Source organism: Callospermophilus lateralis, chromosome 11 (genome assembly GCF_048772815.1).
Source record: "Callospermophilus lateralis isolate mCalLat2 chromosome 11, mCalLat2.hap1, whole genome shotgun sequence".
In the NCBI taxonomy this organism is placed as follows: domain Eukaryota; kingdom Metazoa; phylum Chordata; class Mammalia; order Rodentia; family Sciuridae; genus Callospermophilus; species Callospermophilus lateralis.
This window is the reverse complement of record NC_135315.1, coordinates 15,032,093-15,052,986: the sequence shown is the minus strand read 5'-3', so window position 1 is coordinate 15,052,986 and position 20,894 is coordinate 15,032,093. Positions and strand designations below refer to the sequence as shown.

At 40.0% G+C, this 20,894-nt stretch overlaps 1 protein-coding gene across 2 annotated transcripts in view; it reads left to right on the top strand.

Moving 5' to 3' along the window:
- The first annotated feature begins 283 nt into the window (after nt 1-283).
- Map3k3 (mitogen-activated protein kinase kinase kinase 3) overlaps nt 284-20,894 on the top strand; it is a 69,447-nt gene continuing 48,836 nt past the window's right edge. Inside the window, exons 1-3 of one of the 2 annotated variants that reach the window (XM_076869518.1) lie at nt 284-642; nt 8,792-8,913; nt 11,132-11,224. In XM_076869518.1, the coding sequence (XP_076725633.1) occupies nt 639-642; nt 8,792-8,913; nt 11,132-11,224 (219 nt within the window). In that variant the 5' untranslated portion in view covers nt 284-638. The remainder of the gene's footprint in view (nt 643-8,791; nt 8,914-11,131; nt 11,225-20,894) is intronic. The other variant, XM_076869519.1, reaches the window with a different exon arrangement.

Genomic DNA, 20,894 nt, shown 5'->3' with positions numbered 1-20,894 from the left:
TGTTTTGATGATTGGCAGGCGCCAGACATCACTCGGAAACCGACTTTGCTTGGCCATTGGCATCCTGAGGGAGGAGGCGGGATTAGTTTTCGTGTGGTGCTGATGATTAGCTGGCGGCTGAAAGAGTTTAGGGTGTTGGGAGAGAGCCTGGGAGGGGGGCAATAGGGGTAGCTGACTTCCTTCTCGTTATTGGCTGGTGAAGGGAGTGGGGGTGGTGCGAAGGTCCTGCAGCTGCCTGGGATTGGAGGATGCTGGCGTGAGTGACAGACAGGGGGGCGAGCTGCGCGACCAGCGGTTTGTTTTTCGGAGCGTTCCTGAGGTGGAGAACGGTGGCCGGACCGAGCGACTGCCGGACTGAGAGACTGGTGGGCGGGCGGGCCAAGCGGCACTGCCGAGGCCGGGCTGGGCCAAGCCCGGGAGCGCCCGGGATGTAGCGGGCCACCCTGCCCATGCCACAGCGCCCGGCTGCGGGCGGAGCCGGAGCCGGAGCCTGGGGAGGCGGCGGGGGCCCTGAGCGCAGCCCGCGGCCCCCCTGCGGAGCCAGGCCCGCTGCCGTCCCCGCCGCCCGGGCCCCCGGCATGCAGCCCCTGCTGCGGAGGTGACACTCCTGGGCTCGAGCCGCCGCCGCCATCGCCACCATGGGTGAGTGTCGCCACCGCCCCGGCCTGTGCCCGCGCTGCCTCGCGACGCCCCGCCCCGGTTGGAGGGGAGGAGAGCCCTGGGCCGCCGCCTGACAGGCATGGACAGCTCGCCCAGCCCCGGGCTGCGGACGGTCGGCCCCCCGCCCACCCGCTTGCGGCGCCGGGGCCGGGTTTCTGGCTCCCGAGGCCCTCCGGGACTGCCCCGCCGGCCGAGCCCACTAGGCAGCCCTCTTTCCGGGAGGCGCGGAAGGCGCATCCCTAGGAGGAGGAGGAGGCGGCGGCGAGACCCAGGGCCAGTGCTCCGCTGGGCAGCCGGCTCCAGCCCCAGCGAGCCGGCCCTCGAGCCCGAGGGAGGGGGAGCGAGAGCGCAGTGTGGGGCCCGGGTTGGAGGCTGGTGCAGGCCCAGCTGCTGTTGTGTCTTTTCCTTGATTTGCTTTTTTTTCCTGCCTGTGTCATTTCCTTCCCTTTGCTCACATAGGCCAGCCTGTGAGTTCCCGGGGCTTGCTTTCGAGTCCTGGTGCGCGCCCCAGCGCAGGGGGAAGGGCGTGCGAGGATCGGCTGCGAAGTGATTAAACTCGAATCTCTGTTATCAACAGCGTGGTTGAGAAATGCGTGCTCCACGCAGATTGCAGGAGGTTAGGAATGTAGGGTGCTGCAGATTATAGTTCTTCCGCTGCTTTTTGAAAGATTCATTTGTGGTGTTTTACGTCTATTATTTTTCTCTTGTGGTATTCCTGAAAATTATGTAACTTTTGAAAGAAACATTTGCTACAGAAAAGGTTCTAGGAAATCATTTCCTTTTTGTCAATATTTGCCGTTTTAGCTGGAAGATGTAATCTAAGAAAAGCTGATAATGTCTTCCACACGCAGCACTTGAACTAGATTTCATATCCTTTTTAGTACTTAACAAATGACCATTGGAGCAGATTAAGGAATAGACGAGACAGGCGGTGTAATACTGTTGTCCCCATTCACAAGAATTACTAAAAGGGTGAACTTGAGTGAAAAAGGATTCTTTGCAAAACCATTCATTGCTTCTCCGCAGTGTCCCATGTGAAGAGGGAATGTTAATGTTTGCTTTACCCTAATAATCAGGTCAAGTTATTAGGGCATTTTGTAGGTTAAGTGTGTGCTATGTCACATTGGTTAGATATTCATTTATGACCCATCTCCACACTCTTTGAATGAATTGCCTTGTTCTGTTTCATGCTGTCCCTCAAACAGTATAGGAAGCGTTTATTTGTTTGCTGGGCTTGTTGTTTCTTTCCAATTATGTTCTTTAAAAGTTCTTTCTCTTCTAGGGAATGTCTCCCATGAGAGTTAAACATATAAAGGAATCCAATAAGGCCTGATGTTCAAATATATAATTCTACAAACATTTTTTGAACATTTACTATAAATGGGGCACAGAATTGTTTTTGTCTTCCCAAGGCTTTAAATATTTATAGAATTTGAACTAATTTTTGAATTGATTTATGAACCTATATTATAATAGTTAGTCTTCTATAAGTCTACTCTTGTCCTGTGTGGCAGCATTAAGTCCAAAAGGGGTTATGAAGAACTTGAGGTGTTCACACTTTGCAAAACCAGTAAGATTGTCCAGATGTGAGGGCTACATCTCATTACCTAAAATAGATATACGAACCTGTTTTCAAGACATTTTTAAAAAGTTTAAGTGTCTGAATTATGGGGAGGAAAGGAACTATATAGGTAATTTCAGAGTCCTAAAGGTAAAGGACCAGGAACTTTTAATTTGTCCTTTTATCAGTTTTACATTAAAAAACTGAGACTGTGAAGAGGGGAATTAACTTGTCTGGTGGCAGCAATACGCTGGACAAGCCAGTTTAAAAACCACTGCCCTGGCTCTTTCTCCCCTTGCCATTCCCTACCTCTTTCTTTTCTGTAGATGATCTTAACACACTGTGAGAGATAGTATTGAGTTTTCTAGACACCGGGCTCTTTTATTTGTTTTGTTTAGAGCTCAGCAAGGTTATATGTACATAGACACACACTCTCTCTGAAATACTAATTTTATTTTGGTGATGTAAATGATGAAAACTCATCTCCAGTTAGTTTGCTTTGGTTGCTGTAGTTCTAAATAAACCAGCAAGGAAGAGGCCCTGGGTTCAATCCCCAGCACGAAACAAATAAATGAAATAATTTGATGAAAAAGAAACATAGATTCCTTAATATCTTAGTTACACTTGTTGAACTCCATCCCAGTGAGGAAAGGACTCAGACTAATTTGAATACCCTGCCCTGCAGGTTCTTTTGTTAATAGTCATATTTTCTTGAGCTGTTCTATGCCCCAGACTCAAGCCTATTTGGCAACTTGGATTGTTAATAAAAACAGGTCAGATTTTATATTGGTTATTAGCTCCAGTAAATTTCTAGTGGAAACTATGCTTTGTAAATAACAAAAAATTCTTCTTTTTACTTTGATACCATGCTATGTAACTATTAAGGAAAAAAAAATGGGATTGACTGGTTGTTATTTCTTGGTTACCGTAGAATTCCCTCCCAGTTTTAGTAATTGTAATGGCAAGTGCTGTTAATAATACCTGAGACTAATTCACTAGTGTTTATTTGGTGTTTTTATAAATATAATCTGAAACTTAGTGGAATATGTTACTGAAACACATGTAATAACTTGGAAATGTTAAGGAAAATATAGTGAACTAAGTATAGGATTAAATAGTCTGGTTCTAGTCGCTGATTTGATGTCAGAATCATGGTGACTTACAGAGCCTGTGTCTCTAGGGTTCCAAGGCTGTTGGGAGCTCCCTGGAAGACCAAATTCAATTTAGTTTGGCTAGAATATGATCACCTGTGTAGACTCAGAATGGTTATTAACTTTTGATTGAAACTTGAATTATAGCCAGGCGTGGTGATGCATGCCTGTAATCCCAATGACTCAGGAGTCTGGGGCAATTTAGTGAGACCCTCAACAAATTAGCAATATGCTGTCTCAAAATTAAAAAAGAAAAAAAAAATACTGGGGATGTGACTCAATGATCAAGTGTCCCTGGGTTCAATCCCCAGTACCAAAAAGAAAGAAAGAAAACCTTGAATTGCAGTTTCACGAATCAACATAACCTGATTTGTGATATTTTTACTATGTCTTAACATGATTTCTAATATTTTTTAAAACTGACAATTGGATTTTAAAACTGAATTTTAAGCATTTATAAAAAAGTAATAATCCATCCATTAAGTGCTACTTTGGTGGACACACAGATGATAAGAATCAATTCTGGTTCTATGTAAGCTATCCATTTATTGTTTTGCCCATTTGTCAAGTGTTTCCTATGTTCCAGATGTAATATTAAGCCCTGTACCTGCATTATTCTGCTCAAGAAGTTATAGTTAGATTAGATGAACCAAAAACATATAAACAATACAGGTTGAATATTACTTTTTTTTTTTTTTTTTTTTAACTCCAAAACACTTGGGATCAGAAGTGTTTAAAATTTCAGAGGTTTTGGGTTTGGGAATATTTGCATGGCATTTACTGGTTGAACATTCCTAACTCATTTCAGATTTTGGATTAGGGATGGTTAACCAGTAAGTGCAACAAAAAAAATATAGGTACTTTGTCAAAAGTATGTAAAGATTTGCAAGAAGGAGAGCTCAGTTCTGTAACTAATGGTTTAACCACACAATCCTATAGCTTCTAGTTTTTTAAGTTAGTTTTTTCAAATTTTAAAATATAAAGGTGATACATAGTATTTCTTTTTATGAGGAAGCAGTGGTTTTCTTTGTAATATGTATTTAAAATTTTTGAACTGTAAATTAATGTCAGATGCCTGTTATATATCCTAGAAACAGAAAAATAAACACCAGAATTTAACTTTGAGATCTAGCAAAGTTTCAACCATGTTATTGAAGGAGAAAAATTTGTGAACTGAGGATGGGGACTTTTTGTACATACTTGTTATAAAATGACGTTTGCTTGGGTATGGACAGGGTGGAGACACTGGAAATATGTGAAATGTCATGAAGAGAAAGAGTAAAATCTGACTCAGGGACACTCTGAAGCATAGGCTGTCCTGGGTTGAGCACTGTGATCAGATAATCTGGCAGAGCTGGGTAGAGCCTTGGCAAGATGAAGAAATAACATCATTAGTTAAGTGAAAACAAAGATAAAAATATTACTTTGGGGATTTGTATATATGGAAAAGAGAGAGTGTATGGCATAGTAATCAGACATCTTGCCAGATGACAGTGTTTATTGGAGGACACTGTGCATCTGGCAACTTTTCTGTATTTTTAGCCAGGAAAACTCTTACATGGGAAATGTCTTAAGACCCTTCTTTTAGATAGAAGTAATATCTCAATCTGGAAGGATGACTTCCTGCTGGAGCTAAAAAGAGGAATGTGTTGTTTGGCAGCCCCCATACCCTAGGTCAGGGTTTAAGAGAAGAAAAAGTACATGCTGCTGGGAAATTATGGATACCTGTCTACTTAAAACTGCTTAAGACTTCCCACTTTGTAAGCCTGAACTCTGATTCTTGTTTTATATATGGTTTCTTTTGTATCATCTATGAATGCTCCTCCCTTTCCCTTCATATGTTTCTTACTTCTTCCTCCTGTACCTTCCTTTCCCCTCTCCCCCCTTCTCCTTTTTTGGAGTCTGGGTACTGGGCCTCACACATGCTAGCAAGTGCTCTACCACTGCATTGTACCCCCACCCCTTTTTTATTGTACTTTGGGACAGGGTCTTGCTAAGTTGCCCAGGCTAGCCTCAAATTTGTGATCTTCCTGCCTCAGCCTCCTGAGTTGCTGGGATTTTAGACATGGGCTTAACTATTTTTTGCATTTAAGATTTATGCGGGGGCTGGGGATGTGGCTCAAGCGGTAGTGCACTCGCCTGGCATGCGTGCAGCCGGGGTTCGATCCTCAGCACCACATACAAACAAGTGTGTCTGCCGAAAACTAAAAAATAAATATTAAAAACAAATTTTAAAAAATATAAAAAAAAAGATTTATGCATGTACATGTGTGTTTTAAACTGCTGGGTTAGAACCCAGTCCTTGCTCTACAGCTGACTTATATGCTCAACTTCAAAAAGCCAACTGCTTCTCTCTTTTTTTTTTTCCTCTTTCTTTTCCTGTAATGCTAGGGATTAAACCCAGGGACTTGCACATGGTAGGCAAGTGCACTACTGAGCTACATCCCCAGCCTTGGTTAATATTTTTTATAAACTAATGTTTGTGTGGTGTTTATTCTTTTACCCCTAGAATTGAAATACTTTCAAATAGCTTTTATAAATTTCTAATGGGGCTAGAATATAGCTCAGCAGTAGAACACTTGCCTAGCTTTTATGAAGACCTGTGTTCAATCCCCAGTGCCCTAAAAACAAGCAAAAGAATAAAACATTCTAATATATAAAATATGATAAATATTCAGTAAATGGTTATTGTTAATAATTAATAAATTTTCAGGATTAAATTTAAGTACTAAGGTAGATTAAGTAGCCTCCAGTTTTTTTCCACTGACCTGTTCCTACTGATGATAATAATAGCCAGCATTTTTGTTTTCAGTATTGCTAAATGTTAGGTACCATGAGAAGTAATTTATAAGTTCATTTATTCTTTTTTCTTTCTTTCCGATTTTTAATTTTCACAGCACTCTGTGAAATAATGCTTTTATTACCTCCATTTTACAGATGAGGAAATTGAGGTTTAGGGAGAATAAGTTTTGTTTATTTAGGACTATTACACTGAAGGGGTGCAAATAATTCAGATAAAATCACAGTCAAGGAAGAAATGCCTAAAAGAGCTACTTGATTTCCTTCCTGTCTTTATCCATGTCCTCAGTTTGAAGTATCTGTTGAAGAACTATTTTGCTTCTAGTAACTTTGACTTTTACATAAAAACAGGTTCTATAACCTTGTTTTACTTGTGTCAGGCAATAGTGTCAAACCATTCCTTAGTGTGTTCTCAGCTCGAAAACTACCAAACAGGTTTATCCCATTAAGCATTGTTGGGAGTTGATTAGCTTTCTGGAGATGGAATTTGTCAACCCGATAAACCAGCTCTTATAATAGCATCATCTGATACAGAATTAGAAATAATTCTGCCAGTCATACTTGTGGATTTGACTCAAAAAGTATGTTTTATTCACATCCCTGTTTGTTCAATATAAAAATTTAGACAACTGAAATCTATACCCCCACCCCTGCAACCTCTCATCTCTCTCTCTCTCTCTCTCTCTCTCTTGCATGCCAGAGATCAAAGCCTGGGTCTTATGTGTGCTAGGCAAGCACTTTAACACTGAGCTATTTTCGAGATTTAAAATCTTGGTTGTAAGAATTAAAAAAACAAAAAACAAAACAAAAACCCAAGATAGTCCTCCCACTGCTCCTACCTCTAAGCTACATCCTCAGTCCAAAGTTCTTTTTCTCTAAGGAGCATATAAAGAAATTGCTAGAAAATATAAAATAGTGATGGGACTTATGTGTTTTAATTTCGACTAATGTGTTTTTGGAGATACCCACTTCCCATTTGTTGTCCCATGTGAATGCTTTCGGTACTATAACTGTGTCACCCTTTACAAATTTTTGTATGTGTTTTGAAGTGGAATCGTAGAGAAGCTACTCTTCTGATGTTTTTCTTGCAAGTGTTAAGTCTAATTTTACTTTTCTGGATAGACAAAAACCTCTTTATAGGCACCTTTGTCCTTTCTTTCCTTTACCTCCTCTGAGGTGTGGTGGGCCTCTAAGCAGAGTAGTTTAGGAAGAGGGGAGAGGCAAATAGTATGGGAGAAGAAATTGGAATGATGCTGTGTTTTCCTTTTCATTGGGGTATTAGAATATTTCCAAGGGACAAACATAAAGGGCAGAAGATAGGCACTCTATTTGGGAGTAGTCTTTTGCACTTGTTTCTTTTAAAGTTGTGTCCCAAGTCCCCAAGTGACTCACTTGACATCAAAGTGTAACAATTCATCCCCCATATTCCCTTGCAGAGCAACAGATTTAATTATTTTCAACCTCTAAATGTTCATTGAATGAATAGAAACCTCGTGAAGGACCTAGGAGAATTTTGCAAAAGTTAGAATTGGGCTGATTTGGGTTCTGCTTTTGCTCAGTTGTTTTCAGTGCATGAGAACTCCAGTAATTTATGCTATTTCAAGGAAAAGAGATTAAAAATAATGCCAGTAAGGTAGAGACAATGCATTGCTTGGTCAGGGAAGAAAAACAATAGAACTGCCCTTTGACTTTCCTATAGGAAGCAGAAGGTCTGTAAACTTTGTAGAGTTAGGGGGCCTATATTCAAATGCAAGGCTTGTAAAAAAAAAAAAAAAAAAACCTCTGCTCCAAGTAGCTACCTGAAGTCCTTGTTTGGTACCTTTTTAAGATTTGCTCTCCTACATATGATGTTTTAAGAATAGGTCTGGGACTGACTGTGTAAAATACTCAGCTCTCTCTGAATTTATCTTTTCATTAATACCCTGTTATAGGCCTGGGGATGTGGCTCAAGCGGTAGCGTGCTCGCCTGGCATGCGTGCGGCCCGGGTTCAATCTTCAGCACTACATACAAACAAAGATGTTGTGTCCGCGGAAAAACTAAAAATTAAATATTAAAATATTTTTAAAAAATACCCTGTTACACATGTGTGCTATGTTTTTTTTTTTTTTCTCTTTTTTTGTGGTACTGGGGATTGAAACCAGGGGCATTCTACCACTAAGCTAGGTCCCCAGCCCTTTTTATTTTTACTTTAAATCAGGATTTCATTAGCTCAGGCTGGCCTTGAGCTTTCTATCCTCCTTCATCAGCCTCCCAAATTGCTGGGATTACAGGTATGCACCTCCTGTGCCTTGGCTCCAACTTTGCATCTGTTTTTCCTGTTAAGTTTTTCTAATACTGGACAAATTGCTCTTTTTTAGTATCTTCCTTAGTTGCAATCAGTTGGCAAATACTGCTGCCAGATTTTTGATTGGAGCGCTCCTAAAAATTCGTTAAAATTTAAATTGTCATAATCTGATCTCATTTATCTACTTTAGTGAGGCATCTACTGTAGTGATTGTTGTTACTGGGTCTGTCATTTTATCTAGGCAGAACCCCCTGAGTATTAGTTGTATCATTTATGGAAGTGCTTTGCTGATCTATGTTTTAGTCCCTTAGCCCATGTGCTGTTTTTCATTGCAGATGAACAGGAGGCATTGGACTCGATCATGAAGGACCTGGTGGCCCTCCAGATGAGCCGACGTCCCCGTGCATCTGGATATGAGACCATGAAGAACAAGGACACGGGTCACCCAAATAGGCAGGTATGTGTGGCCTTAACAGATTTGTTGGAGAGGGATTTTTCCAATGGGAAATATTTGGTAAGTTAAGGCCACTCTACTAACAGCCTTGAATTCTGTGGTCCTTTCCCTTCACAGTCTGTTAAATGGTAAATGATATATATCAACCAGATGTGAGTCTATGACCTGAAGTTCCAGAGCCTTGTGCATAGCATTTCATTTATAAAGAATAAAAATAGCTGGGTGCAGTGATGCACATCTGTAATCCCAGTGGCTTGAGAGACTGAGGCAGGAGGATCTTGAGTTCAAAGCCAGCCTCAGTAATGGCAAGACACTAAGCAACTTAGTGAGACCCTGTCTTAAATAAAATACAGCTGGGGATGTGGCTCAGTGGTTGAATGCCCCTGAGTTCAATCCCCAGTACCAAAAAAAAAAAAAAAAAGAAGAAGAAGAAGAAGAATGAAAATAATTATTTTACTTATTATGGGGAGAGTATTCATACACTTTTTTTTTCCTTTACTGATTATTTGGCCTTAGTTCAGATTCATGCTTCCTAACTCAGAGTATTTTAGAGTATACCTTAGAGTATGTATTCAGAGAAAATTAATTTTATGTAAAACATAATTAGGAAGGGAAATTTCATTCAAATGTTACATAAGTACTTGGGACACTGAGCCAGGAAGATGGCAAGTTCAAGGATAGCCTCTGCAACTATCAAGACCCTATTTCAAAATAAAAGGACTGAGGATGTATCTCAGTGGTAGAGTACCCCTTGGTTCAATCCACAGTACCCCAGAAAATAAATTAAATTTTTTTTAAATCTAAAAATGCCACATAATATATTCTAAAGGCAACAATGAATGACTTGTTGTTATTATTATTTATAGTTGTTTCCCCAAATGCCAAATGTCTTCTTTGATATAAGGAGAGTAACTAAGAACAGAGTAGGGACGAAGAGCATGAGAAGAAGATTAACATTAAACAGGGATGAGAGGTGGGAGGGAAAGGGAGGGAGAAGGGAAATTGCATGGAAAGGGAAAGAGACCCTCAGGGTTATACAAAATTATAGTTGTTTCCCATTATTGATTCATAATATATTTTTGAGATAATATTTGTTTTATTGAGAGTCCTGTGCTTCTTCAGAAAAACATTGCCTATTTTTGTTAACATTTAAACCTGTGTGCTGTTGGGAATCTTCTCACCTCTAGTGTCATCTAGTGTCATCTATTGTCCTATTTCCTGGGTACATTGGCCTGCGGAGAGGAATGAATGGATGGGGAGCTTTCCTCCCTAGTGGGTATCACCAGTGCTGTATCTGATGGTGTTGCACATGTTTGATGAAAATTTGTCCATGATATCCATTCTTTCATGAGCTAACCTCTTCTCTTATTTGCATCTTGTCTACCAAGTCTTCAGAAGTATCCTTGGTTCCTAGAGAAAGCATAAGCATAAGGCTCTAGGATTTTTTCTATCTGTGGTCTTGCCTCCTAGAGTATTTCCTGCCTTTAGGAATACTAAGCCCCCCCCCTCCGGGGGGGAGGTGGAGAGGATTATTTTTGTTCCATATTATTAATGGAGAGATCACTTTAGAAAGCTTTCATTGTAATTATCTTGCAGAACTGAGCTAGGAACAGATTAGGACCCATTCTTCTAATATTTTCATACATTATTCTGTCTAATTGTGTGGGTTCTCCTTGTTATAACTTATTTGTATTCAAAGCCACTTTTGGAAGGAGCATTTTACCAGAATTGAGTTCCCTCCCCCAGGCTTGAGCCTAATGACCTCACTTTCCTTCCTGTCTTCCTATGTGGAGTATGCCTGTGAACGCTGCTCCAGTTAGCTGATCTTTTTCCATACTGAACTATGGGCGTAGATATCAGTTAGTGGGTGAAAAGGGGAAGCTGTTTTGAGCTGGAAGACCCACATGGACTGAGGGAAAAGGGAGTGAAGTAGTCCCTGATAGTTCCTTAACAGGAATTACCTTTTAGGAATCATTCTGTTTAGAGCCTAAAAGCGATTATAAAAGAAATCTTGATTTTTTTTTTTCCCCTATGTCTGCTGTTATGTTATTGGAGTGAAGTCAGTGGTTGGGAAAGTTGTATAAAGAACTGACTATTTTTTAGAAATTAATCTTCATGGGTACTGGCTCTTTGCACCGATAATTTACTTGAGTAATGTCACATTTTTTTTCTGTTATGTGGAGGATACAAATCATTAACTTCAGTTTTTTTGTTTTTAAAGAAAAAACACAACAGCAGCAGCTCAGCCCTTCTGAACAGCCCCACAGTAACAACAAGCTCATGTGCAGGGGCCAGTGAGAAAAAGACATTTTTGGTAAGGACCTGTATTACCTGTTAAAGCTGAAATGTGCTTTTAAATTTGCTATTCATTCTAAAAGAGTGAAATTCATTTCCCAGATAAGTTGTTTTAGTGAATTTGTAGGGACCATTGGTTCCATGTTCTGTGCCTCTAATCATTTCTCACAACAATATTCATAAACAGCCTCTCTCAGTACTAATAAACTTCCTGTGATGACAGAAATGCTTTAATATTTGTGCTGTCCAATATGGTAGCCACTAGCCACATGTGTCTGTTGAGCAACTGACGAACTAAGTTTTAAATTTTACTTATTTTTAATTAAGTTAAATAGTCACATGTGGCTGGTGACTATTTGAGAGTAAAACTTTATATATTATGTAAAGTATTGTTGATTTTTTTAAAAAGGAAATTAAGTCTGTGCTTAGAGATGGTAGAGATTCATTGGTGCCTTCCATATTTCTACACAGGTCATGAGTTTCTATAAATTATTATAAGTTCATCAATGGGAATCCTATCTAATGAAATTCTATTCTTTGGAGAATGTGAATCTGTGACTCTAACATGACTGTTTTTGAAATTAAAGCTCAAGTTTTTATGCAATATTAGGTAAAAATCCAAAAAGTGTCAAGATGACTTTTCCCTTTAAGTCAAGGTTGTAGAATGATCTCTTCTGGGAAGCCTAGTAGCTTTTCACCAGGAGAGATAGTCTTCAAAAATCTTTAAAAAAAATTTTTTTTAGTTGTAGATAGACCTTTATTTATTCATACGTGGTGCTGAGAATCGAACCCAGTGCCTCACACATGCCAGGCAAGTACGCCACCACTGAGCCACAGCCTCAGCCCCTTCAAAAATCTTGAAAGCAGAAAGAGAGTGCATTTATAAAAGAGATAAGGTGAAATGGGGGTAAGGGAAATGCATGGGGGAGAAGTATTGACAGTTTACAATTTAGTGTAATGAAAAGCAACGGGGGTGGGGAGTAGGGGGAAGCTGGGGTTGTGACTCAGCGGTACAGCGCTCGCCTAGCACATGTAAGGCTCTGGGTTTGATCCTCAGCACCACATAAAAAATAAAATAAAGGTATATATACATATTAAAAAAAAAAAGTACCTGGAAAGTGGACTTGGGACTTTACAATTTACAGAGTAAATTAATGTTTGTTATTGTTGTTTATTGTTAGTTTAGGCCTAGGATAGGATGAAATAGCTTTTTTCATTACAAATTCTTTGCCAGAATGTTCATGCTTAGGAAGAAAGAGGAATGAAAAATCACTGCCTAATTTAAAGGGCTAAGAGATGCCAAACTGGGCTAAGAAATGTCAAATTGGGCTAAGGATTCAAATTGCAGAATTGCAGTTGAAGGTAACCAAGTATTTTGGCTAGTGGGAAAGGTTGTTTATTCATGAGTGGAATGATGTTGGCAGAAGCAAACAGCTCTTCAGTGTGCAAATGGCAGTGCTGGTTACAAGGCCAAGTTGAGACTGGCACAGTCTCATGGGGCTCAAGCTTGGCACGGCAAAGAAAATCAGAGGAGGTAGGTTCATTGATAGAAATGTTTGGGGGCTGAGGCCTGGAAGAACTGGGAAACCTAACTCAATATCTCTGATTGGCAGGACTTAAGACATCCTCTTAAGTAAACAGGGTTGGTAACTAATTGAAAAAGAATGTGTCTGAGAACAAATAAACATTCTGAGCCACTATAGAAGTACTGTGGGCAACAAGATGCTCAGCTGTGAACGATTGGCTGGGAGATCTGTGTTCTCTTTATTCTCTCTTCTATACATTAGGTCCCTGGAAGCCTACAGCATGGTTAGAGCTGGCTGATTATCTTAGGTGTATGGCATATCAGGTGTGATTGGGGCCTGTGGATGGTTTTGCAAGTCATGATATGTAAAATTCTCTCAGCTGGTATCCACTCACAGTGAGTACTCGCTGCCAGCTCAGTGGAGTAAAGAGAGCACTGGCCTAGAAGTCATAGAATTGTTAATCATCTGTTAACAAAGGATTTTACGATTTACTGAGTACTTTCTACAATGATAGTTAACAACATCAGCAGTTGTAAACATGTATAATATTTTAATGTTTACAGAACTTTTTATTTTATTTTTTTATTTTTAGTTGTTGATGGACCTTTATTTATTTTTATGTGGTGCTGAGAATTGAACCCAGCGCCTCACACATGCTAGGCAAGTACTCTACCACTGTGCTACAACCTCACCCCATACAGAACTTTTACACAAAGAAATTGAGTAGAACCAGGTAACAAACACAGATCTTCTGACTCTTAGTCACATTAATTTTACCAAATGTAAGTTATATAACCTTTCAGAACCTCAGTTTTTCCAACTGATATATAGACATAGTATCATATTGTGTTTACCTCATAAAGTTGTGGGTAACATGGACAGAATGTATTTTGTACATTTTAAAACAAACATATAAATGTGAAGTTGTAGCTGGGTGGGATGGAACATGCCTATAATCCCAGTGGCTTGGGAGGCCGGGACAGGAGGATCTTGAGTTCAAAGCCAGCCTCAACAGTGGTGAGGCGCTAAGCAACTCAGTGAGACCCTGTCTCTAAATAAAATACAAAATAGGACTGGGGATGTGGGTCAGTGGTCAAGTGCCCCTGAGATCAATCCCTGGTACCAAAAAAGTAAAAATGTGAAATTGTAGTGATTACATGACTTCTATTATGTTCTAGTTCTGTAGGTGTGAACTTTGGGGAAACAGTTTCTAAACCAAAACTATGCATACTGTTTTGGAACTGAAAGTTCTAAGTTTTTCTACCTTTATTGAATTGTCATTATCAATTATTTGATTGATGGCCTTGTGCAAACTTCTGGATCTAGTCCAATTTTAGAAAATTCTAGTAAAGGAAGAAATAGAATCTTTATTTCCATGATTCTGATTTCCCTTGAATCTTTTTTTTTTCTTTTCTTTTCTTTTCTTATTTCTCATTTCTTTCTTTCTTTTTTTTTTTCCCTTGAATCTTATCAAGATGGCAGGTAGATGCTCCATCAGAGCCTAGAGTCTAGATCTGACTCTCTAGATAGTCCACTACCGGGTCCTTCTGAATGGAAAAGTTGCCTTTTTTGTGGCAGAAGTAAGCAGGGCAGACCCTTGGCTATCAGTTCTACAGGAAGAGAATTCCAGGAGCTGTTCCTCTAACAGGGTCGATGATTAAGCAGACTGCCTTTTGCTTTTACCATGATAGATCTGGCTCTTCAGGACTTCCCTTCTCTTTCAAGGGTTGTTGATAAGACGGCTGGCCAGTTTGAAAATAAGACATAGCAGCCCACAGCCTGGTGGTTTTTTGTTTTGTTTTGTTTTGTTTTTGTTTTTTGTTGTTATAAGGTTGGTTTATAATCATCTCTTCCGCTGATCTCTTCTGACTTTTCTGAGTTACATATACAAATAAAATTTTTATTTTTGTTGCTCTTTTCTTTCATTTATTTACAATCTCTGGCAAAATAAGGACTTCAGTTCCAAAGATGTGGGAAGCCATCAAAGGTATTCAGCAAATACAGGAAGAGGGACCAATACAGAATCAGAGAGAGGTTAAGACAGATAATGACTAACCGAGACCTTTGCCAGAACAAACTAGTTCACAAACCTTTGTTTAATAAACAGTGATTTTTTTTTTCTGGATTCTCAAGAGTTTTTTTGGATTACATGTTCACATATCAGTCCAGACTTTGAGAAATTTTCGTCTTTGTAAATTTGGTGTTACCGGTGACATCCATTGCCCCTGATGCTTCCTGAATCTGTAGCTCAACTTTGAGGCCTGCCCTGTCTCTTTTCAGAGAGTGACCCTCACTGTTACCCTTACTGATTAACTGGTGAACAGGGGACTTGAATTTCCTAAACTTAAATCATTATACTAATTTTCTTCCTTTTTTTTTTTTGCGGGGGGCGGGTTGTTTGTGGGGGGATACTGGGGATTTAACCCAGGGTTGATTTACCCCCCTGAGCTACCTCTCCAGTCCCTTTTATTTTTTATTTTGAGGCAGTCTCACTAAGTTGCTGAGGGTTTCACTTAGTTGCTAAGGCTGCCCTCAAACTCTTCCCAGTGCCTCTCGAGTTACTGGGTTATAGGTATGCACTACTCTGCCAGCTCCAGAACATTTTTTCTCAGCTATGGCACCTCTATTAAATTAAACATATGAGTATAGTCCAGCTTCCTAAACACATAAAAGAAATGTAAGTTATAGTCCCTGAACCCTAGGATTAATGCATTCTTACTGGGAAATGAAGAATACATAGAAGAAAGGCAGGAAGACAGACAGGAAGGAAGGAAGGAAGGAAGGAAGGAAGGAAGGAAGGCAGGCAGGCAGGCAAGAAGGAAGGAGAGCAAGCGGGAAGGAAGGCAGGCAAGAAGGAAGGCAGGAAGGCAGGCAGACAGGAAGGAGGGCAAGCAGGAAGGAGGGAAAACTACTGTAATGTATGACTGTACCTAATCAATTATATGGTCCCAAAAATGAGTGCTATGGGAAACCAGGAAAGTGAAAGGTGTAAACTTGAGCCAGAAGAGCTATGGAGTCATTTCATATGGAGGTGGCACTTGAACCAGTCTATAAAGGTTGTGTAACAGTTAGGTGGAAAGAAGGAAGAGTGGCACTCTAGGTCAGGAAATAGTTTGTTACAGGCTAGAGGAAGGAATAAATATGGCAAATTTCAGAAAATAGAGTGAGCATTGACTGGCTTAAGGGGAGAGTTCCTTAGAGAACAAATAATATGCAGTGGTTAGGTAAACAGAATGAGCGTAAATCCCAGAGGATTTCAAATGGTGGTGGAGGTTGTGGGTATCACTGACTATTTGAACAAGGAAGGGACACCATGAAAGAGGTTATTAAGATAGTTGGGGCCAGGTATGATGGCACATGCCTGTAATCTCAGTATCTTGGGAGGCTGAGGCGGGAGGATGGTGAGTTCAAAACTTAGTGTGGCCCTAAGCAACTTAGTGAAACCTTGTCTCTAAGTAAAATACAAAAAGGGCTGGAGATGTGGCTCAGAGGTTAAGCACACCTGGGTTCAATTACTGGTTCAAACAGAAGATACTTGGAAATGGGTAAATCTAAATACTTAGAATGGGTAAGAAGTGGGGAACTGAGAAGCACAGAGGTAGCCTTCAGAATCCAGTATCAAGAGGTGATGTCAGAAAGAATGGGAAGCAGAATCTCTTATCAAAGTCTTTTTTTTTTTTTTAAGAGAGAGAGAGAGAGAATTTTTTTTTAATATTTATATTTTTTTAATATTTATTTTTTAGTTTTCGGTGGACACAACATCTTTGTTTGTATGTGGTGCTGAGGATGGAACCCTGGTCGCACGCATGCCAGGCGAGCGTGCTACCGCTTGAGCCACATCCCCAGCCCTCTTATCAAAGTCTTTTGAAGGGAGAAATTGGAAATTGCTATCTGTCTGTGAGCAGGGAAAGGAAGGAAAGGCTCAAACAGAACCAAGGTTTAGCTGAGAGAACAGAAGTACCAACTTAGAAATAGTGATACTGAGAAGGGAGACTCATTTAAGAGGGTAGTTGATGTAGACATATGTGGCTAGGTTAAGTGTGAGATTGCAGTGGGGAGAAAAACTGAGAGAGTGTGATGGGTGTGTGTGTGTGTGTGCCTGCACATGTGCGCTGATTTTTGCAGGTCTACAGTATCTTTTTTTTTTAATATTTATTTTTTAGGTGTAGATGGACACAACACAATACCTTTATGTTTATGTGGTGCTGAGGATCGAACCCAGGCCCCGCCTGTTCTAGGGGAGCGCTCTACCGCTGAGCCACAATCCCAGCCCCTACAGTATCTTTTTTTAATATTTATTTTTTAATTGTAGTTGGACACAATGTTTTTATTTATTTATTTTTAGTGGTGCTGAGGATCAAACTCAGGGCCTTACAAGTGCTAGGTGGATACTCTGTTGCTGAGCCACAACCCAGCCCCTCCACAGTATCTTATCTGCAATTCTGAAATGCGGAGAGTTCTGCAAACTAAAGAGTTTTTGTTTTTTAATTTCAAGCAAACTCATTTGGGAACAAAACTTGCCTGAGTGGATGCAGGGCTGTTTATAATCTTTCTCTATTCCACTTATTATGAATGTTTATATTTTTCACTGCAAAAATTAGAATAACTTAGATAAATAGTTTGTACTGTGTAACAAATGAACTATGAATCTCAGTGACTTAACACAATATGGCCAGTATGAGGAGGGAGAGGAAAGTGTTCCCCACAGTAACTTAGCAATTTGAGTTGAGAGGGTCCCTGCTGTCTTGGGAGTTAGACTGCCGGGAAAGAGTATAGAATTCAATTCTGTTTCTAGCTCTTGGTCAGAAATAGGCAAAATGTCCTAAACTAACTTTAGGAAATGCACAAGAATGTAGGAAATACTTAAGAGCATTCTGCCTCTCTAGTGGGAGTGCTGCTCGCCACTGACCAGGGATGGGGGAGGTATCATGTGGTATACAGAGTACACACCATATTAGTTCTCTAGGTCCTAAATGTGCATTTGGAAACACTTTGGCTGCAAGGATTTTGGCTAAAGGATAGTGGACCTTTCTTAGTTCTTAAGTATCAGGTACTATTCTAATGTGTATAATTGTGTAATTTAATTCTTTTGATAAATCTACATAAAAGATACATGCTCTCATGATTCTTACTTTTCAGTTGAAGAAAGTAATAAGTTAAAGGTCATACAAACTAGAGCCAGCATTTAAAGCAGGTGGTTTGACTCCACTGCTGCATTTTAATAACTGCATATCTGCCTCAAATACATGGTAGGCAAATAAAGCTTTGATTCACAGATTGGGGCTGGACATAGAGATTTGAGAGTCTTTTATTTATAGGTTGACTTGATGAAATTTATCCCTACTGAGAAGAAAGTTGAGTAAAGAGGGAGAAAGCCAGAAACTGAAGATTTGAAGATTCATGGTCACATGGTGATAGGGGTGAGAGAGGGCACGAAGAAGAGGAAACAGCAAAGAAGCAGAAGTAGTTAGTGTGTTAGGGGTTAGAGTGGTAGCAGGTTCCCAGAGGAAGACTTGGCCACCAATGTAAAATGCCCCAGAGAGGTTAAGGAGAATGGTTGGCAGGAAGGAATTGAACTAAGTTACCTTTATCTGAACCTTCTTTATCCATATTGTCAGCCTGACAGGAGAAACAGATTTAGGAATTTGGCAGATTTGGGTACACCATATCATACATGGAAACCTGCATCTTGCTCTGGGATGGCTGTGGTATCATTAGACAAGGAATCTTTGTTTACACTATTTGCTAGTCACAGCCTTGGTTAGGCTGGAGTAGGAGTGATTTGTGGTTTAGAGCAAAAGTTTAATTCTCTCTCTCACTCTTTATTTTTGTACCAGGGATTGAACCCCAGGGACAATAACCACTGAGCCACATCTCCAGCCCTTTTTTATATTTTATTTAGAGACAGAGTCTCACTGAGTTGCTTATGACCTCACTAACTTACTGAGGCTGACTTTGAACTCATGATCCTCCTGCTTCAGCCTCTTGAGCTCCTGGATTACAGGCATGCAACATCATGCTGGGCTTAATTCCCTTTCTAACTAACCTCATGTAGAGGCAATGCCCAAGTTATGACCCATAATGAAATAAATTTAGTTCCTTCAGTCCTATAAAGGAACTAAAGAGATTCTTTCATATGTATGTCTAAATATATTGTTGTTCCAGTTTAAGCATGAGAGCTATTATTATGTTTTTTAAACTATCATCTTGTAAAATGAAAAAAAGAAGTAGATAAAAATCAACAAAAAACCTGAGGAAATCTGAATGAACTGTGAACTTAGTTAATACATGAATATTGGTTAATTAACTGTAACAAAAGGAAATGTGCCATACTAGCATAAAATGTTATTAAGGAAAGCTTAATGTGGGGGGAGAGGAATATATGGGAAGTCTGTTTTATCTGCTCAATTTTTCTGTAGATCTAAAACTGTTTAAAAACATCTATTCATTAAAAAATAATAATAATGAGAGCTACATCAAGGTATGCCAGGCTATAGGCAGAATTGGTGAAAGGATATGGTAATCCACCTTCAGGGGAAGGCAGGTGAGCACTGAGGATACTTCAGAATCCATTGTGGGAATAGAGTGAAGCATGTCAGGGTGGACCATGCTTTGGAGGGATTGAACTCAGGGGCACTCAACCATTTGCCACATCCCCAGCCATATTTTGCATTTTATTTAGAGACAGGGTCTCACTGAGTTATTAGTGCCTCACCCTTGCTGAGTCTGTCTTTAACTCGAGATCCTCCCATCTCAGCCCCTCAAGCCGCAGGGATTATAGGTGTGTGCCACTGCACCAGCTTGGAGGTAACTTTTGTTATGGCAGCCCCTTAGCTTTTCAGGGAAGAAGAAAAGAAGACCGTGAAAAAACTGCTATCACTAATATAAATCTTGAATTCATATGGTAACTCCTCCACAGCACTGCTCCGTCTTCTGGCTTTTATTTATGTGTGTGTGTGTGTGTGTGTGTGTGTGTGTGTGTGTGTGTATGCGCCCTTGTGTGTGTGTGTGGGCATGTTTACCTAGAATACAGATAGATAGAATACAGTATGAGGAGGGAGAGGAAAGTGTTCCCCCATCTACCCATAATCTCAGCCAAAGGCTCCCCTCCTAGTTTCCAAGTTTGCTGCATGATTGTCTCCTGGTTCTGACTCCACTATTATGCCAGATATAGAGTTTTCCATCTCTTTCTTTATAAGTTCCAAAAAGTAAGTCACGTAACTTCCTTTGGTGTTCTTATTTATTTATTTATTCTGGGAGTACCAGTGATTTAACTCAGGAGCGCTTTACCACTGAGCCTCATCCCCAGCGCTTTTTATTTTTTATTTTTGAGACAGGATCTTACTAAATTGCTTAGGGCCTTGCTAAATTATGATCCTCCTGCCTCAGCCTCCTGAGTTGCTGGGATATAGGTGTGTGCCACTAAGCCCAGTGATAGTTTCCTTCCTCAGTACTTGCATTAAAGCCCTGCATCTGTGAGTGAAATAAACATTTACCTATGTGACACTTAAGTTGTAGCATAACATGGTAGTTAAGATAAGAGCTAGTCTTCCACAGATTTTTAAGCAGTGATAACTTGACCTTGGGGAGACTTCCTTAATCTTATTGTAACTCAATTTCTTCTGTAAAATAGGAATAATAATAATACCTATTGTGCAGATTAGTTTAATAAACATATAATATGCTTAGGACAATCTTGGTACATAGAAAATGCTCAAGCCAGGCATAGTGGCACACAAGTATAATACCAGCAATTTGGGAGGTTGTTACGGGAGAATTGCAAGATTGAGACCAACCTCAGTAATTTAGCGAGACCGTCTCAAATAAAAAATAAAAAGGGCTGGGGTTGCAACTCAGTGGCAAAGTGCCTATGGGCTCAATCCTTAAAGTTCAATAAGCTGGGTGAGGTAGCTCCTGCCTATATTCCAGTAACTGGGGGGAGACTGAAGCAGGAGGTTTGCAAATTTGAGATCAACCTCACTGATTTAGCAGACTCTGTCTCAAAATAAAACAATTTTTTTTTGTACCAGGGATTAAACTTCAGGGGCACTAGACCACTGAGCCAAATCCCAGCCCTATTTTGTATTTTCTTTAGAAACAGGGTCTCACTGAGTTGCTTAGCACCTTGTAGTTGCTGAGGCTGACTTTGAACTTGCGATCCTC